At 45.2% G+C, this 20908-nt stretch overlaps 1 protein-coding gene across 1 annotated transcript in view; it reads right to left on the reverse strand.

Annotated features, from left to right (window-relative positions):
• Positions 1-8691: 8691 nt before the first annotated feature.
• The window catches only part of PAX7 (paired box 7), a 77369-nt gene continuing 65152 nt past the window's right edge, over positions 8692-20908 (reverse strand). The window contains exons 6-8 of the mRNA XM_087702433.1: positions 12134-12299; positions 9060-9256; positions 8692-8706 (exon numbers count right to left, since the gene is read on the reverse strand). Coding sequence (XP_087558559.1) covers positions 8692-8706; positions 9060-9256; positions 12134-12299 — 378 coding nt within the window. The remainder of the gene's footprint in view (positions 8707-9059; positions 9257-12133; positions 12300-20908) is intronic.

The raw sequence follows: 20908 nt of genomic DNA on the forward strand, positions 1-20908 counted from the left end.
TAGCAGTCTTCCAATATCTCAGGGGCTTCCACAAAGAAGAGGGAGTCAAGCTATTCTCCCAAGCACCTGAAGGCGGCACAAGAAGCAATGGGTGGAAACTAATCAAGGAGAGAAGCAACCTAGAACTAAGAAGAAATTTCCTGACAGTGAGAACAATTAATCAGTGGAACAACTTGCCTCCAGAAGTTGTGAATGCTCCAATACTGGAAGTTTTTTAAGAAGATGTTGGATATCCACTTGTCTGAAGGGGTGTAGGGTTTCCTGCCTAGGCAGGGGGTTGGACTAGGAGACCTCTAAGGTCCCTTCCAATTCTGTTCTTCTATTCTAAGTTTGAAAGGGTTTAGAAGGCATCTTTGGACAAAACGGGAAATGGTGAATGTGTCAGTGATGTTGGTTGGTTCAAAGTCTTTCAAAAAACCAAGCACAATGCACCAAGAAAACATGACCGCCCCATGAAGGGAGACTGGATGGAAGGAGAAGAGGAGAGATTCTCACGTTTTTGCTCACACTTGGAAAATTTGAGGGCACCTGCTGAAAAAGGCTGGCATTAGAAACCATCCCTGAGCCCTGAATGTTCAGCTACCTCTGATGGTGAGATGTCCACCTCCCTGATTCACCTGGGTCCACTCCTCAACCAACCACTGAACTGCCATTCCTCATTTCCAGAAAGACAGGACCGTTTCTGGAAAAGAAGATAAGATGGTAGAGAGGAGGGATGTTTTGCTACAAACCTGATTCCCTTTACTATTTTTAAAAAAGAGAATAATGGGGCACCTAAGAAGCTGGGTTTGGGCTCCTTCAAACCACCACATTGACAGGAGAAGGGGGTGTTTTTCTTTCTAACTAGAATTCAGGAGCGGCCATTGAGAGTGTCCATCTTAGGGAAAAATCTTTTTCTCTCCACCTTACCTTCAACAAAAGGTTCTTCTCTCCACCCTACCTTTATCAAAAGCTTCTGTTCACTATACCTTCATCAAAAAGTTCTTCTGCCCATCCCACCTTCAACAAAAGGTTCTTTTTTCCATCCTACCTTCATCAAAAGGTTCTTCTCTCCATCCTACATTCATCAAAAGCTTCTGTTCACTATACCTTCATCAAAAGTTCTTCTGCCCATCCTACCTTCATCAAAAGCTCCTTCTCTCCATCCCATCTTCAACAAAAGGTTCTTCTCTCCATCCTACATTCATCAAAAGGTTTTTCTGTCCACCCTGCCTTCATCAAAAAGTTCTTCTGCCCATCCTACCTTCATCAAAAGCTCCTTCTCTCCATCCCACCTTCATCAAAAGGTTCTTCTGTCTACCCTACCTTCATTAAAAGCTTCTTATCTCTACCCTACCTTAAATCAAAAGCTCCTTTTCTCCACTCTACCTTCATCAAAAGCTCCTTCTCTCCACCCTACCTTCATCAAAAGCTCCTTCTCTTCACCCTACCTTCATCAAAATCTTCTTCTCTTGGTTTGGTTTTTGGTTTTATTTGTATTTGTAGGCCGCCCTTTTCCCTGAGGGGACTCAGGGCGGCTCACAGAAAACCAAGGGAGGGGGGAATACAACATTGAGATTACAACACATAATAAAATAGCAAACAACATGCATACTACATTCGGGCGGGGTAACAGTCCTTATCCCCAGGCCTGACGGGCGAGCCAGTTCTTCAAGGCTATGCGGAAGGCCTGGACGGTGGAGAGAGTACGAATCTCTACGGGGAGCTCGTTCCAAAGGGTCGGGGCCACTGCTGAGAAGGCCCTCCTCCTTGTGGTTGCCAGCCGACACTGGCTGGCCGATGGAATACGGATGGAATACTCTTCACCCTACCTTCATCTTATTCTCTCCACCCTATTTTCATTAAAAGCTTCTTCTCTCCACCCTACCTTCATCAAAAGCTGCTTTTCTCCATCCTACCTTCATCAACAGCTTCTTCCCTCCACCCTGCCTTCATTTTTTTCTCTCTACCCTACCTTCATCAAAAGGTTCTTCTGTCCACCCTACCTTCATCAAAAGCTTCTTCCCTCCATCTACCTTCATCTTCTTCTCCCTACCCTACCTTCATCAAAAGCTTCTTCCCTCCACCCTACCTTCATCTTCTTCTCCCTACCCTACCTTCATCAAAAGGTTCGTCTGGCCATCCTACCTCCATGGATGTGCTTTAAACACAAAACCATCCTTCTCTATCTTCACAATCTATTATCCTGACTTTCAACCTGTCCCCAACAGTGACAGGACATTTCTGGGCCTCCGTTATAGGGCTGAAAGTCCTCACAGAGAGAGCTCACCTTGATGTCCTGGAAAATAAATGTCTTTCTCTTTTCACACGAGAAAGCTCATCTTTTTCCCCTCTCCTCTTCCCTCCCCAAGCCTGTAGCTGACACATCGAATTGACAGGAACAGATGGAAGAGGCGGGGTGGGGTGGGGAGGGGTGGGAGAGCGAAGAAATAGCAGCTTTGTGGGATCCTCGAGTTTAATAATTTACCAAACTTTGAGGCACAGCCAGAGAGACTCTGGGAGGAGGGGAGGGTCTGGGGGTAAGGAGAGAGCTGGGGAAAAATAACAACGAAAGGCTAGCTTCCTTTATGGAAGCCCAGTTTCCAAACAAGGAAAAGGAAATAAAGTGTTTTTGTTTTTTACAAAACGCGCAATTAAAAGAGAAGACCTCATCCACACACAGGATGGGTTTGAAAAGAAGTGGATCAAAAACACAAGGCTACAGAGATATTCACGTCTAAGGAACTCTTGTTTTGTAGGAAACACCTTCGGACTCCAGAAGGACACAACTCTTAAAATGTTTCCCTCTAATCACAGGTTTTCCTGGTCTACGGAGACTTTTATGTCGCCTTCCCGAACTAACGGATAAAACTTTTCTTAGAAATCCAGCTAAGCATGTAGCCACAATAATGGCAATGCTTGCAAAAAGCTTTTCGCCTAATGATCGGCGCAGAGAAGCAGGAACGAGGGGATGGGGGGGATAAAGCCAGGAAAAAAAGTATGTAATGTATTATTTGCAAGAGTGGTTTTGTTCAGAACCAAATCGATGCTATTGGCAGTACAGATATCTGCCTGTCTGCCTGCCTGCCTATTTTCTATCTTCATCTATCTGTCTGTCTGTTTGTCTACCTGTTTATCATCTATCTGTCTGTCTGTCTCCCTACAATGTCTGTCTGTCTGTCTGTCCATCTGACTGCCTACCTACCTACCATGTCTGTCTGTCTACCATGTCTGTCTGTCTATCATCTATCTACCATCTCTGGCTGTCTGCCTGTGCCTACCTGCTAATCTTCTATCATCTGTCTGTCAGTTTATCAATCAATCAATCATCTCTGTTTGTCTGTCTATCTATCATCTATCTATCTACTATTTCTGTCTGTCTGTCTGTGCCTGTCTGCTTATCTTCTATCATTTGTCACTCAGTCAGTCAATCAATCAATCAATCAATCAACCATTTCTGTCTGTCTCTCTGTGTCTATCCATCCATCCATCCATCCATCCATCCATCCATCCATCCATCCATCTATCTACCATCTCTGTTTGTCTGTCTGTGCCTGCCTGCTTATCTTCTATCATCTGTCAGTCAAATCAATCAATCAATCAATCAATCAACCATCTGTCTGTCTCTCTGTGTCCATCTGTCCGTCCGTCCGTCCATCCATCCATCCATCCATCCATCCATCCATCTATCTACCATCTCTGTTTGTCTGTCTGTGCCTGCCTGCTCATCTTCTATCATCTGTCTGTCTATCAATCAATCAATCAATCAATCAATCAATCAATCAACCATCTATGTCTGTCTCTCTGTGTCTGTCTGTCTATCATCTATCATCTATCTACCAACTCTGTCTCTCTGTGTCTGTCTGTCTATCATCTATCTATCTATCTATCTATCTATCTATCTATCTATCTATCTATCTATCTATCTATCTATCTATCTATCTATCTATCTATCTATCTATCTATCTACCTACCTACCTACCTACCTACCTACCTACCTACCTACCTACCTACCTACCTACCTATCTATTTAATAATTCTTAGGCTGTGGAACAAGGTTTAACCTGAAACATAAATCGCCCTCATTTACTGAGCATTTTTCAGAAGAGATTCGAGGCTCCCCACCCCAGATGACCGAAAAGACGCACTGCTTATCTCTCCCAATGAAAGACCCAGGATAGACAAAGCCATGTGACAAAATTGTGTGTCCCCCTCATTGACAACCCATCCACACTGTCCCTTCCAAACACCGAACAACCAGGGAAGGGGGGGGGGACACACATCAACCTTTGGGGATTTGGCATCGTTCTGCGTTTTTAAATTTGTTTCGAGGAAGGAAAAGTTTCGAGCCACGTCGTCGGGGGCTGTTTCTCCGCAACTAGAAAACTGATTTTGCCCAGTATTTTAAGAGCGTTAATTACAACTGCGATAAGGCTGGTAACGAGGGAGCAAAAAAGAAAAAAAGAAAAGAAAAGGAGGAGAGAGGGAGGTTGACACTGATGCTTTCGTTCTGCCACCCGTTGCTTGGTTTGGTCCAAGTGTCTAAGTGTATAATAAGCATTTAAAATTAAGTCTTGCCAGACAGGCAGGGAGGGGTGGAATAAGGAGGGGGTGGGGGGGAAAAGAGAGAGAAGGGGAGATTTGGAAAGGAGGAGGAGGAGGAGGGGGGGTGTTAAACAGTGAAGAATGAAGGGGGTGGCGGCGAAGATGCAAATCACTGCTGGAAAAGAAAATTATGTGCAATTACTCCAGAAAAACGGGCAGCTCTGCCCATTCCAGCCAACAAGATCTCATTAATAAGCAGAAAATAAGATTGAAATGGTATGTGAAAGAAGTGGAAAAATGAATTTGAATGCCGCATTTGTCCACAATTACCCCCGCGTTCACACATATTTTATTGCAATTTTTTTTATTATTCTTAATCTTTCCATCCCTCAAAGCAGATTGGGAACATCGCGCGGCATTATGGCGACACAAGGAGAAAGAGGCATTAGAGACCCCGGTGCGCTTGCCAATTTGCAAAAGGCCGGGGCCGGGGGAAGATCACCCTTCGTGGCTCCACCGGCTTAACGCCGTGTAGGTACAAGACTTTTGCAAAGAGAGAGAGAGGGAGGGAGGGAGAGAGAGAGAGAGAGAGAGAGAGAGAGAAAGAGATGCACGCATATCCCCTTCCGAAACCCACACTCTCAACCTTTGGCCGCATGGCTCGAGCCCCCTACCCTTGGAAAGAAAGAGAGGAAATGAAGTTGACATGGACAGAGGCCTGCTGTGGCTGCCAGGTTTACAGGGAAATGGTTCAGCGTCCAATTTAGGAAGAGGTCAAAAGACAACCCAGGAGGAGGATGGTTGAACAACTTGCCCCATCACAGCCAGATAGAGATAGAGATAGAGATAGAGATAGATAGATAGATAGATAGATAGATAGATAGATAGATAGACAGACAGACAGACAGACAGACAGACAGACAGACAGACAGACAGACAGACAGATGCTAATTGCAACAGGAGGATGCAATGAGAGACTTTTCCAGTTCCTCACCGTCTCTGAGAAAAGAGTTCTGTGAAACCTAAAAGCTGGCCATCGGCACGGCTGAATATAACAACAATAACAACAACAACAACAACAACAATAAAATAGCAATGGCAAACTATTTCTGGAGTTGAGTATGCTACACTATAAGTATTGTATACTCTATGGATGATTAATATTAGCGGTAACTTGAACACATAATGCTCAATGATAATAATGTATTTAGTTATGTTTGATGGATAACCAGTGATCTTATTTTTAATTGTAAAAACTGATGCACAGACGTTTGTAACCAAACAACATGCTTGACGAAATTGAGGAAAGTTTTTTGTATGTGTTGTTTTGTTTTTGTTAGTTTTAAAAATAAAAAAATATATTTTTAAAAAATGACAACAATAATAATAATAATTATTATTCATAATACTATGAAAATAAACAGCGTGGGAGCATTTTACTGGGAATAAAAACGCCCTTCATCCCCCGTGGATGGACATTCCCTGCCATCTTTTATCGGGATAAATGATTGGACAGAACTTTTTTTTTCCCCCTCCTAAAGGATTAATCTTCTAATTTCCCGGCAAGCTTTTCTACACCAACCCCGTTTAAAGGTGACCAGCGCTTGAAAGTAGTTTGACGTGAGCGCGAAGGCAGTTTGTAATTTATTTCCTCCTCTTGGCCAAGAAAATATCACAGATATCATCGATTCCCCCCCCCCTCGTCTGTTTTCGAAACAGACCTACCTCTCCGAAGGGTGTGATGCAAAATTGTAAAAGAAAATCTAAAAAAATGTTTTTCTCTTTCTTCCAATTTTGCAGGTTGGATCCCAAGCCCCCGTGTTTTGGAATGAAATTATTCTGATTTTTTTACCCCCTCCTAAATGGAAAATCTGGCAGAACTAGATTGAAAGATTATTTTTCTTACTGGCTAATTGTGTTGAAAAGGATCCCCTCTGCCTTGCAAATCAACTTCTACCGTGTTTCCCCGAAATAAGTGCTTGGCCTTATTTTGAGGGAGGTCTTATTATTTTGGAGGCGCAGGAAGATGGCAAGTGTGGTCACTTCATGGCTGCTGCTGTGTTGCAATGGTTCTGGGGAGGGATTATTTTACCGCATGCACTCAAAAGCCCGATTGGGCTAATTATGTGGGGAGGTCTTATTTTCAGGGGAACAGGGTAGGTGCCCGAAATCAGGAACTAAATTTATTTTTTTCCTATTTGGGGTTCTATTTGATACCTAAACCCTCCCTTCTCTCTTTCTGACTTTTCTCCGGGGTCCTCCTCTGAGCATGGACAGAATGACTTCCCCTCGTTAGAACCCACACACCCTGTTTTCCCGGAAATAAGACCTCCCCAGATAATAATAATAATAAGTCCAATCGGGCTTTTGAGTGCATGTGCTGAAATAAGCCCTCCCCAAAAATATTGCAAATAAGCCCTCCCCCTAAAATAAGACCTCCCCAGATAATAAGCCCAATCGGGTTTTTGAGCGCATGTGCTGAAATAAGCCCTCCCCAAAAATATTGCAATACAGAAGCAGCCATGAAGTGACCCCTCCTGCACCTCAAAAATAATAAAACCTCCCCAGATAATAAGCCCAGTCGGGCTTTTGAGCGCATGCGCTAAAATAAGACCTCCCCCCGAAAATAAACCCTCCCCGAAAATATTGCAATGCAGGAGCAGCCACAAGGTGACCATGCTCACCACCTTCTGCACCTCAAAAATAATGAGACCTCCCCAAAAATAAGGCCTAGCTCTTATTTCCTGGGGGGGGGGTTGCCAAAAGAAAATAAGACTCTGTCTTATTTTCGGGGAAACACGGTAATTAGGAAATTCTAATTTTTTGCACATGAAGAAAGATATTTGACTTTTCCAAAGTAAGGCTTGCAGGGAAGGAAGGTTTTAAAACAAACAAAATATGGATAAAACAGTTTGTACGCACACATTTGTGGTTTCACAGCCCTCCCCCTCATATCCAAACCAGCGCCTAAATTTTGGACCCCTTATTATTTTTATGTATGATTAAATTTCCTTTATTCCTCTTTTTGTAGATTTGCACTATCCCGTCAGATGAAAATAAAACTTGAAGAAGTAAGAAACTAAGAAGGTGTGCTTTTCCCAGTTTGAAAATCAGCAAAAGAAAACAGTTACGACTTTCCTTAGAACGGCAGAAGCGAGTACATCTTTAAATCCGTTACAAGACCATGCAGGAAAATCAAAATAATGTCAGACAAACACATCAAAAGAAGAGACACGTTCAGTGCTGTGGATTTCTCTCTCTCTCTCTCTCTCTCTCTTTCTCTCTCTCTCTCTTTCTCTTTCTCTATCTCTCACACACACACAACTCCATTTCTCTGCTGGCAATGGGGGACCCAAGTTTACTGCTCCATTGATAAACTCTCTACAAATTTGTGCAGGAGTAAAAAAAGGAGATTTAGCCCTGTCTCCAGATCTGATTTTTTCTCATGCCTCGCTCAAAACACCGGTAATAAAGTTTAATGGTGTGTGTAGAAAGCTGTAGAGAGTGGGGGGAGATTTGTTGACATGGGACAAAACAGTGGATGAGTTTTTTTAAAAAAGATTTCTACCTTTGCTGGTTCTGTCAAAGTGGGCCAAAATGGGGTAGGGGATCCCCCCCAAAGAGGCAGGAATCCACAGCTTCTCCCCAATCCCCATTTTCCTGACCAAATTCAAACAGCAGCATGTTTCCAATCTCAACTAAGAGTTTGTGAGTCGCGGGAAATTAAAATACCGGTTTAGGGAGACGTGAGGATTTCTGAAGATAGTAGCAATATCGGCCCAAAGTAAGGGCAAATTTTATTTTTGCAAAATCTGAGCGAAAAACTGAGCCCCTGTTGAGGGGAGCCGGGGAGGCTGATATAAGGAGGAAAAGGACAGGTGACGTCAATGAACAAAATTGATTTTCTACGCTGTTTCCCTGAAAATAAGACCTCCCCGGATAATAAGCCCAATCGAGCTTTTGAGCGCATGTGCTAAAATAAGCCCTTTATGAAAATATTTAAATGCATGCACAGCCAGTCCCCATCATTTCCTTGTTGGGGGGGGGGGAAACATGCCCCATATGCACCTGTCATCCACGTGGAACGGCCTTGCGGTGGCCACTCCCGCAAACCTTAGCTACCGCACCCCTTCTCTTAGTGGCGGCCGCAAAAAAGAGCGGGCAGGCTCAGCGACGCTGAGGCTGATAAGAGTGTGCCATAAACAGAGACAGAACTTCTGGCCCTCTGGATCAGGTTAAGGGACCTCCTGCACCTCCAAAATAATAAGACCTTCCCGAAAATAAGACCGAGCACTTATTTTGCGGGGGCCAAAAGAAAATAAGTCCCTGCCTTATTTTTGGGGAAACACAGTAGGCTCTTTGTAGAGTGCGATGCCTTGTCCACTGTTGCGTTGGTGGGCAAGAATTTAATATATCAGAAAAGCAGTAAGCCACCCCAGTTGTGGCCCTCTGATTCCCACAGCGCCCCATCACTCTTCCATGGGTCCCTGACATCTTTTGCAAATGCCTCGAGAGGAAAGGTAAGAATGACTTACTTGTGGAGACAGGCCATTACTGACGGGATTCATATGGTTGGCTGGAGCTGTGGGGTTCATGAAGCTGTCTGAGTAGCTGGAGAAACTGTGCCGGGCCCCATAGGCAGAGCTGGAGTCAGGGGTGGCTGCCGACAGGCCACCCTGGTGCATGGTGGACGGAGGGAGAGGCTGGGGCCGGTGCACGGTGCTGCCTCCGTCTGTTGGGGAAAGAAGGAGCCGTGAGCAAGAAGCCCCTGCAGTCAAACGCATTTCCTTGGAGAGCTGACTGAAAAGAAGCTGGAGGAGGACTGGAAAGGAGGCCACCGGGATTGGAAGGGAGACCACGAGGAAAGGGATAGGAGACCACCAGGTGCAGAAGGCTAGCTTGAGAATTCAGCGAGGGTAACGATTCAGAAGGGACCGTGCATTTCCTTGAGGATCTGATGGAAAAAAAATAAGGAGAACTGGAAAGGAGACCACCAGGAAAAGATAGGAACACCATCAGGAAAGGGATAGGAGACCACCAGGTACAGAAGGCTAGCTTGAGAATTCAGCGAGGGTAACGATTCAGAAGGGACCGTGCATTTCCTTGAGGATCTGACGGAAAAGAAATAAGGAGAACTGGAAAGGAGACCACCAGGAAAGGATAGGAACACCATCAGGAAAGGGATAGGAGACCACCAGGTACGGAAGGCTAGCTTGAGAAGTCAATGACACCAATAATACAAAAGGGACCATGCATTTCCTTGAGGAGTTGACGGAAAAGAATTAAGGAGAACTGGAAAGGAGACCACCAGGAAAGGGACAGGAGACCGCCAGGATGGTACGCTAGCTTGTGAAGTCAACAACACTAAGCAATTCAGATAGGAATTGCAACGCAATTTTGTGTAAACCCCATACACTTGTCTGAAGGCACAAGTGACCAACAGATTTGAGGCCATCACTCACTTCCTTGGACACCCCCCCCCCCCAACTGTAGTAAGGGGGTTCTTAACTTTGCACAAAGTTTGAGGAGGAAACACACCGGCCTCCTCAAAGCAGCCCATGTTCCTCGGCCTGGCCTGCTTTAAGACGAGCAGATTTCCACTCCCAGAATGCCCCAACCGAGCAAGGGAGTTTCGGCTTCACGCAAGATATGCTGGGTGACTTTTCACAGCTGAAACTCGACCCAAACTCGCAGAGTTGTTGTTTCGGTTTGTAGGAAGGGAAGAAGAGCCGAGGTGGCGCAGTGCTTAAGAGCGCAGCACTGCAGGCTACTTCAGCTGACTGCTAGCTGCAGTTCGGCAGTTCAAATCTCACCAGGCTCCAGGTTGATTCATCCTCCTGTCCTTCCAAGGTGGGTCAAATGAGGACCCAGATTGTTGCGGGCAAGAGGCTGACTCTGTAAACCGCTTCGAGAGGGCTGTGAAGCACTGTGAAGCGGTATATGAGTCTAAGTGCTATTGCTATCTTCCTTCCCTCCCTCCCTCCCTCCCTCCCTCCCTCCCTCCCTCCTAGTGGTTAGAATGCCTTATTGCAGACTAACTCTGCCCAATACCAACAATTCAATCTTGACCGGCTGCAGGTTGACAGCCTTCCATCCTTGGGAAGGTGGGTCAAATGAGGACCCAGATTGTTTGGGGCAAGAGGCTGACTCTGTAAACTGCTTAGAGAGGGCTGTGAAGCAATGTGAAGCGGTCTATAAGTCCAAATGCTATTGCTGTCTTCCTTCCTTCCTTCCTTCCTTTTCCTTCCTCCGTGCAGAGTGGTTAGAATGTAGCATTGCAGGTTAATTCTGCCAATTGCCAGCAGTTTGAATCTCACCAGGTTCAAGGTGGACTCAGCCTTCCATCCTTCCGAGGTGGGTAAAATGAGGACCCAGATTGTTGAGGGCAAGAGGCTGACTCTGTAAACCACTTAGAGAGGGCTGTAAAAGCAACTGTGAAGCGGTATATAAGTGTAAGTGCTATTGCTATTTGATGCCCTGACACCTTGAGTTGTGCAAATCAAAGTGGGCGATGAAACTGATTGTAAATAAAAGAGAAAATGGCACCGATTGCAGGATACGGCAGAACGGGCACCCAGATTCAGGATGTGAGAAAGATGTTGAAAGAAGGGGTGAAGAAATGCTGCTTAAGGGATGATTAGACAAGAAGCAGCATAGCCCTCAGCTGCATAACATTAGGAAAATAGGTGGAACAACAGAATTGGGGGGACCATGGAGGTCCTCTAGTCCAGCGGTCACCAACTGGTGGTCCGTGGACCACTGGTGGTCTGCAACAAAATTTTGGTGGTCCGCAGAAAAAAATTTGCATTTTTTATATTGCACTAAATCAGGGGTCCTCAAACTATGCCCCCTGGGATGGATATGTGCAATGAATGCTTGTGTTGCTGCAGAGAGTCTCCCCCTTCGGGGTCTTTTTGTGCATGTCGGAGGGGGCAGAAATTCCGATTTGGGGTCTGCTTCAGCCTCCTGGTGTGGGGTTTTGGGCAAAGGCTGGAGGGAAGTGTCACTGGTGGCAAAGAGCCGGAGGGCCTCGTTCCAGTGGGGCTGCATCATGGCCTGGAACTGGCTGACCATCTCAGCCCACTGAGCATCCGGGCACCGGTCCCTGGCCTTGCACTCTCGCAGGTCTTCCCTCTGCTTGGAAAGCCTATGCTCCTAGTCCTCAGGGAGGTGCTTCTGCTGAGCCTCCTTCTTGGCCAGATCCAATTTGAACTGAGCTGTTTTGCCAACTCTTTCTCATGGTGGCTGCTTAGCTCCAGCAACTGCTTCCTGTTGGGGCCCTAAGGAGCCTGGGCGGGCAAGGAGTGGCTGGGAGTGAAGGGGCAAGTAGAGGCTGATGAGGTGCCCCTTGACGTGAGTGACATCGAGTTGGCCACGCCCACCCGATCACACGGCCACCTTGCCATGCCCACCCAGCCTGTCATTAGGCATTAGTGGTCCGCGGGATTGAAAAGTATGAATCTAGTGGTCCCTGAGGTCCGAAAAGGTTGGGGACCCCTGTTCTAGTCCAACCTTCTGCTCAAATAGAAGACCCTGTAACAGAGCAGAATTAGCTCGGCCGCTCGTGTTTCCTGTTGGGCCTACCTGGGAAGACTCAAGAGGAGCTCACCTTGGGAGAGAGTGGTGGTCGGATACGTTGAATCGGGCAGCTGGTAGGGTGGCAACGTTGGCATGCCAGTTGGGGGGAAGCCACCGGGCAGAAGGTGGTTGAAAGCGGCCAGTTGGTTAGCCCCAGCCTGCTTGCGCCAACGGGCTCTTCGGTTGCTGAACCACACCTGGGGAGAAAGAGGTGGAGCCTGTTATGGGCTGCGCAACTTGACGGCGCCTGATACATCACCAATGGGACAAAGAAAGGCATCTTCTAACATGGGTCCCAGAATCTTCAGGGAGGCAGAGAATCATGGGAGCTGAAGTCCAGCAGGGCACCAGATAAGGAACGAGAGGCGTTGGTAAAAACACAGAGAGCAGTAACGGAAAATTAGGAAATATGGGTAGGTTTTTTTTTCTTTCTTTGCCATTTTTTGGTCTGGTAGTTGCTGGTCACTGACAAACTCCAATATTTCTCAACCTTGGCAACTTTAAGACATGTGGACTTCAACCCCCAGAATTCCCAGGTGGATTACAACTCAAAGAATTCTGGGCATCAAAATCCTTGTGGGAATTCTAGGCATTGAAAGCTACGTGGGAATTCTGGGTGTTGAAATCCATGTGGGAATTCTGGGAGTTGAAATCCACATGGGAATTCTGGGAGTTAAAATCCACATGGGAATTCTGGCCATTGAAATTCTCATGGGAATTTTGGGAGTTGAAATCCACATGGGAATTCTCGGCATTGAAATCCACATGGGAATTCTGGGAGTTGAAATCCACATGGGAATTCTGGCTATTGAGATCCACATGGGAATTCTGGGAGTTGAAATCCACATGGGAATTCTGGGAGTTGAAATCCACATGGGAATTCTGGCCATTGAGATCCACATAGGAATTTTGGGAGTTGAAATCCACATGGGAATTCTGGCCATTAAAATCCACATGGGAATTCTGGCTGTTGAAATCCACATGGGAATTCTGGCCATTGAGATCCACATAGGAATTCTGGGAGTTGAAATCCACATGGGAATTCTGGCCATTGAGATCCACATAGGAATTTTGGGAGTTGAAATCCACATGGGAATTCTGGCCATTAAAATCCACATGGGAATTCTGGGAGTTGAAATCCACATGGGAATTCTGGCCATTGAGATCCACATAGGAATTCTGGGAGTTGAAATCCACATGGGAATTCTGGCCATTGAGATCCACATAGGAATTCTGGGAGTTGAAATCCACATGGGAATTCTGGCCATTGAGATCCACATAGGAATTCTGGGAGTTGAAATCCACATGGGAATTCTGGCCATTGAGATCCACATAGGAATTTTGGGAGTTGAAATCCACATGGGAATTCTGGCCATTAAAATCCACATGGGAATTCTGGGAGTTGAAGTCCACATGTCTTAAAGTTGCCAAGGTTGAGAAACACTGTTCTAAGGGACAATCAAAGACTTTCCCCCCACATTTGCATAGTGATTTTTAAATAAAATATTAAATACACAATCTGTACGGAAAAATGATGTGCCATTTCTCTGCACCAACGCTGCAACTTCTTTATCAGAATCTGGGCTGGTTCTGTGCAACCACAATCTATAAGGGAAGCTTTAATATTGTTTTTTTCAAACATTGTCAGCCGTAAATTCACACAGTTTGGAGTGGAGGGTGGGTGGGTGGGAAACGGGACGAAGACGAACAATCGGCAAGTTTTAGCTTTTAGGAGTGTCAGCATTGCAGCTGCTTAATATCTCCGAAGGCCTCACAGGATGAGCAACGTGATTAAATTTCAGAGCAACTGGAATTTTTAGGGGGAAGGGGGAATAAACAGGAAAAATAGAAAAGAAATCCGTACTCCAGGAATTGGGAAGTGAGAGAAATTGCTGAGTTGGAGGGGGTGGGGGGTGGGACTGTCACATAAAACCTTTTCTGTTTTGCTGAAGGAGAATTGTTAAGCCAAAGAACGTGTGTGTGTGTGTGTGTGTTGTGTGTGTGTGTATAGGGATAGGGGTGTATATATTACCCCTATGGCTAGAATTTTGGGGTTTGGAGACACCAATTGTATCCATTAGCCCAGGATGCAAGATATTTCTTTCCCCAAATTTCTCCTGGCAAAGATTTTTGATGGATTAGTTGGGGTGGGGGGGAGATGGGGATGGAGTTTCTTCCTTTTGGGGGGGGGGTTGGGCTGGGCTGACATGTAATGGATAAGCCAGGTGCGATGCGGACGATGAAGCTCATCGCATCTGCAGGGGCTTCAGTAGTGGACAGAGAATAATGACGGCATTAATTTAAAATGGCATATATGTCTCTCTCTCTCTCTCTGTGTGTTTGTGTTTGTGTTTGTGTGTGTGTGTGTGTGTGTGTGTGTGTATGTATGTATGTATGTATGTATGTATGTATGTATATGTACTGTATATCTGAGATTTTGGGCCCCTGGGGATATTCTGCTGCTTCCCACACTCTGGGAAGGAATTATTGGTCTTTATATAAGCACACCCAGCCTCTCTTTTCCCCACCAAAACTGGCAGAGTCAAAAAAAAAAAAAAAAAAAGCCCAAATCGGGGCACAAGAAGTTTTCAAAATACAGAATAGCAGAGTTGGAAGGGACCTTGGAGGTCTTCTAGTCCAACCCACTACTCGAGCAAGGGATCCTATATAGACCATTCCGGACAAATCACTGTCCAATCTAGGTTTAAAAACCTGAGATGATATTAAAAGTGCTGAGATTAGAGCCTCCCTATTCAGGTAGAGTATATCCTTGAAACCAACTGTTGGGGGGCCGGGCGAAATCCAGGAAGCCGCTATCTTCCTCCGGATGGGTATTCTAAAAAAATAAAAATTGGCACAGCCACCATCCTTTACTCAGTAATCTTCTCTTCTTCAACTCTGCATCTTCAAATTCATGTATTATACACAGGGAGTCCTCGTTTAACGGCTGCCCTGTTTAGCGATGGCGATGCTGGAAAAGCAACTTGGCATCGGCGTTGGCGCTCGTCACAGCCAGCCTCCAACAAGCGGAGTTAATGGAGGAAACAGCAGTGGAATTGCAAGCCCCAACTAACAAGGTATCTTGCTTAATGACCGCACCACTAAGTGATGGGGCTGCCAACTCCAACTGCGGTCATTCAGCAAGGATTCCCTGCATAGCTTAAGGATAAAAATTGGTGCCCGCTATCCTGTCTCCAGGGGAAGAAGGCCAAGCTAACGAACAGGAGGAATTTAAATGAAATTAGGAGCGTTCCTGGCCGCTTCCTGCCCTCAAAGTTCCACTGCTCCTGTTTATGGAGGCTCCACCTGGCAAATCCCCATAATTTTAACCTTAAACTGTCTACTGTTTACCCTATTCCTAAGAAGTCCTTAAAGGGGGTATGCATAAGCGCACCATTGTGCCTACTATCCCTATCCTACTGTCCTCATTTCATTCATACTCATATTTATTCTTTATTCCTATTATCTTGTAAACGGTTGACAAATCAAATAAAGAAGTAAAATAAAATATCACAACCCTTATCCATCCTTCAAAGGACCGTGTCTCTCAGGGATGTAAAGCAGTATATATAGAGATGATTCAGTTGAAGGTTAACGGAGTTGGAAGGGATCTTGTAGGTCATCTAGTCCAACCCCTCTCCCTGCCCTGTCTACTGCCTTTTTTTTTTTTTAATCATTTTCTCCAGCTTGTATTGTTCTTCCTTTCTCATTTTTTTTCCCAACACAGAAAGGAAAAACTGGAGAGGGGAAAGCGAGGGGAAGAAGAAAGAAGGAAGGATGGAGAGGGGAAAGAGAGGGGAAGAAGAAGTAAGGATGGCAAGGGGAAAGAGAGGGGAAGAAGAAGGAAGGAAGGAAGGAAGGAAGGAAGGAGAGGGGAAGGAGAGGGGAAGAGGAAGGAAGGAAGGATGGAGAGGGGAAGGAGAGGGGAAGAAGAAGGAAGGAAGGAGTGGGGAAAGAGGGGAAGAAGGAAGAAGGAAGGAAGGAGAGGGGAAGGAGAGGGGAAGAAGAAGGAAGGAAGGATGGATGGAGAGGGGAATGAGAGGGGAAGAAGGAAGGAAGGAAAGAGTGGGGAAAGAGGAGAAGAAGAAAGAAGGAAGGATGGAGAGGGGAATGGGAGGGGAAGAAGAAGGAAGGAAGGAGAGGAGAGGAGGAAAAGAGAAGGCAGAAAAGGGAGGTTGAGAAGATGGAAGGAGCAAAATAAGATGGAAGCACGGGGTGGCAAGTAAATGACTCAAACTGTGTTATATATATGTGTGTGTAAAAGTGAGTATAGAGACTAATGGTGAATAGACAAATATTAAATAGCAATTATAAGAATGTATATCTGTGAATGAATTTGAAAGGAGGGAAAAATAAAAAACTTAAAATAAAGACAGAAAGGAGAAAACTGGGGAGTGACAGAGATGGATTCCTTGCCCACTACCCAAAGCCCCCTGCTGTTACTTAGAGAGGTGCGTGTGTCGGTGTGTAAGAAGAAATTGCAGACGATTTAAAATACAGCCCAGCGGTTCGACCATCCGTAATTCCCCCCCTCCCCTTCCCATGCCCCTTCTCCAAACGGTAGCGGACGCCTCTCTCTCTCTCTCTCTCTCTCTCTCTCTCTCTTTTAATGCTTATAAATCATTTTATGGGTGAATAAAATATACAGGCTGGAGCGGAGAGGGTAATGCGAGACCCACTTCAAAGCAAAGCTGTTTTCACTCCATCACTGTTTGAGGTTTTATCAGCCGCTCCGAGGAGCCTCGCCTGCCACCGGGATCCGTTTCGAAAAATAAACAGACTGGCGCTTGGATGGAGAGCCGTGGCTTCCCATGGGGCCCACCCTATGGGGAGAAATAGGAAATGGGGCAGGGGGGGGGGACAGAGCTGCTTGGAGTTGGGCCCCGGCTCCCACCCCAGGGAAAAAAATCGAGGGTCCCCCAGTTGAAGCCTGAGTGGGGAGGTTTCCACCACAACGTTGTCACTACTAAACAGAGTTTTCTCGATGTTCGGACTCCAGCGTCCATCATCCTCCACCACCAGCCCACCTTAAGAGTCACAGCTACTGCCATGCTGAATTTCAGTGGGCTCAAACTCGGTTAAATTCCCCAAAACCAATCCTTCTGTCTAAGGTAGGGAGTGCCACATTACGATGGCACGGGGGGGGGGGGAGTGACTTACGACCGTTTTGTTTCTTTTCGGCATCCCGAAATTCAGATGCTTGGTTCGTATTTACGACCGTTGTACGTGCCTCAGGGTCCCGGGGTCCACTTTTGCGACCTTCTGACCAGTCAGTGGGGAAGCCAGATTCGCTTACTAACTTATCACCTGCAGGGATTCGCTTAACAACGTGGGCGAGAAAGGTGGCAAAACAGGGCTGAACTCACTTAACAAATGTCTCAACAGCAAAAATTTCAATTGTGGTCATAAGTCAAGGACTACTCATAGCCGGGCAAGTCCTTAGCTCCACCCCCTCTCTAAGCTCCGCCTCCCACTTTTTAAAAATAGGAAACAGCCCCCTCATTGACACCCCACCCCCCTCACCCCGTTTCACAATTCTGGTGGAATTCTAACAATTCTACAGGTAGACCTCGAGTTACGACCACAATTGAGGCCAACATTTCTGTTAAGTGAAACATTTGTTAAGTGAGTCCTTCCCCCCCACTCCAATTATACAACCTTTCTTGCCACAGGTGTTAGTGGTTAAGTTAGTCACATGGCTGTTAAGTGTATCCCACTTTCCCCACTGACTTGGCTCATCGCAAATAAGGGGGAATCACGGGACCCCCCGAGGACCCTACGACAGTCACGCTAAAGGAACTGTTGTAAGTCGAGGGCTCACTGTATATATGAGTATGTGCGTGTGTACACGAGTGTGTGTGTGTGTGTGTGTGTGTGTGTGTGTGTGTGTGTGTGTAGAGAGAGAGAATTTATTTATGAAATTTATATTGCAACCTATTTGCACATGGCAACATGGAGACAGACAAATAGATATACACACACTGTTATACCAGCTGTGTACTCACTACTTTACATTGTAGCCAAGTGTCATTTCTTCAGTGTCACATCAAAAGATATACTTAAATATTTACAAAATATGAGTGGGTGTACTCACTTCTATGATTCTCTCTCTCTCTCTCTCTCTCTCTCTCTCTGTGTGTGTGTGTGTGTGTCTCTTTCTGTCTCTCTCTCTGTATCTCTCTCTGTATCTCTCTCTGTCTCCCTCTCTCTCTCTCTCTGTAGCTCTCTCTCTCTGTATCTCTCTCTCTCTTTCTCTCTCTCTTTCTCTCACTCTTTCTTTCTCTCTCTGAATCTCTGTCTCTCTCTCTGTATCTCTCTTTATCTCTGTATCTCTCTCTCTGTATCTCTCTCGCTGCATCTCTCTGTATCTCTCTTTGTCTGTCTCTTTCTCTCTCTGTATCTCTTTCTCCCACTGTCTTTCTCTCTCTCTGTATCTCTCTCTGTCTCTCTTTCTCTCTCTTTCTCTCTCTCTTTCTCTCACTCTTTCTCTCTCTCTGTATCTCTCTCTCTTTCTCTCTGTGTGTATGTATATATGTGTGTGTATATGTATGTATATATGTATATGTACAGGTATGTATGTATGTGTGAATATATATACATACATACATACAAACATATATATATATGTGTGTGTGTGTGTGTGTGTGTGTATGTTTGTCTGTCTGTCTGTTTATATATAGCAAGTGTATATGTGTGTGCATGTATATGTAGGGTTATTTATTTATTTTCTTTTGAGAGCAGACATCAACGTTTCGTTTTGTCGTGCTTGCCAGTGTGTGCACAGAAAAAAGGGACAACAAAGGTATGTCCTTATGTTCTCTTATCCTATCCTTCTCCGTGGCCATCCTACCACCTTCCCTCGCTCCTCCATTCCCAGGTTCAATGTTTAAATCTTAACAAAGCTCTGACTTTTTCAGCGAAGGACTCCAAACATCAGCAAGCAAACTAACAAGCAAGCCCCAGATGCATGGCTAGTTTACAGTTGGGTTCACTTGTCCCTGAGAGAAGGAAAGAGAGAAGGGTGGAAAAAAACCACACCCCACACACCCCTCAGTTTTGGCTCCTTGTTTTTTTCCACGCTGCCATCCAGGACACCTCTGGGGCCAGTAAGAAGATCCTTTTTGATACCCAGAAAATTTTAAAGGGGGCAGAGTGGTGGGAAGATGTGGACAGTGCCAGACGATGGGGGCGACAGATGAGAAAACCATGAGAAACGCAGGGAAACGAACAGCTGCTGGAAGTGGGCTGGCCAAGAAGGATGAACACGGAGGAAGGAATTCTGCAAATTGCAGCTCTGAATTTTGGAGAGAGATCTTCCCCCTTTCCCTACCCATACTCTGGACACTGACAGACTCCCCAAATTATGTGTACTGAAGCAAATGAAATTGCAATCGCAAATCTCTTGGATCACCAAACTAACAGATTTTGTAAGAAGCCTGTGGCCTTCCCGTTTCTTGTGTAACAGGAGAACAACTAAAAAAAAAAAAAAAAAGCTGCCGAAAGAATTAAGGATATAGGAGCACAAAATGATATAGCTATCCTTAGTAAGGTGGGTAACATGAAATGGCTGAGCAAAATACAAACGTCGTTTTCAAGTAGACCCCTGTTTGAAGTTACAACTGCCAAAACATCTTAGGGAGATATTTACGCGAGCGAGATTCGAACAACTTGACACAAGGGTCAGACATGGGAGATTCCATTCTATAGTCTGCAAAGGGCGTCTCTGCATTTGTGGAGCGGCAGAGGTAGAAGGCCTGGCTCACATCCTATTGGATGGTTGCTTGTATAAGCGGGTGAGAGACAGGTGCCTTGCAAGGATGAGCCATCGGGATCCCCATATCAAAACAACTTACCTTAAGTTTGGCCAGAACCTGAAAATAACATTCAACACAGCACAGTACTTAAACCAAAATGGTTTGGTTGAGATCTGCATACGTGGGACTGATTGGGGTAGATTGTAAGTGTTAACACCAAAATATAATTTTATGTCATTTTATTTTCTATTTTCTAAATTTATATATTAAATTATATTGCACCTTATCCTATCACTATTGTATTTTACCCTGCTCTTATTTTAAATGGTTCGTATAGGATTTTATTGGTAATATATGTTTGAACCTTGTGCTTTAATATGGCCTATAGGCTAATCAGTCAAGCTTATTATTATTTCTAGGAATGAAATAAAATAGCATTTTCTGAAACCACACTGTGGACAGTGAAATGTTTCAGGTAGCTGAAACATTCAGAGGCTGCCCTTGCTAAAAACATCCCCTGCCTTTCTCAAAATGGTGAGAAAAAGTTTCATTTCTCATTGACGATCATCTCAAAAACTCCATTAATAGGCCAATAAAGATGCTAGTTAGGTGAATGGCCTTTCAAAACTCCAAAGCACCATTAAATTTAAATTAAACTGAAGTTGCTGTTTTGTTAACCGTCCTGGAATATAACTCTGGAGCCTTCCCACAAGGTGGCAGAGTGAAGACCAAAAAAGTTTTCTCCACCCCACAAAACCCTTTTAGATGAAGAGGGAATTAAATTTATAAGACGCCTGAGTGGCCAAGCTGACATTCCCGTCTTCCGCCTTGCACAAATTCCTTCACTCCAGACAATCATTTCATCATCTGGAATTGTGCCACCTACGGTACGGTCTGACCTAAGGGTAGTACACAAAATTGTCTGCTATAAACGTCCTACCTGTCAACGATGACTTCAGCTTTAACCGCAATAATATTCGGGCAAATAATAGATACAAACTCAAGGTAAACCGCTCCAAACTCGACTGCAGAAAATACGACTTCAGCAACAG

Source organism: Thamnophis sirtalis, unplaced genomic scaffold (genome assembly GCF_051295495.1).
Source record: "Thamnophis sirtalis isolate CommonGarterSnake01/CBP01778 unplaced genomic scaffold, rThaSir2_p1.2 scaffold_15, whole genome shotgun sequence".
NCBI classification, from domain to species: domain Eukaryota; kingdom Metazoa; phylum Chordata; class Lepidosauria; order Squamata; family Natricidae; genus Thamnophis; species Thamnophis sirtalis.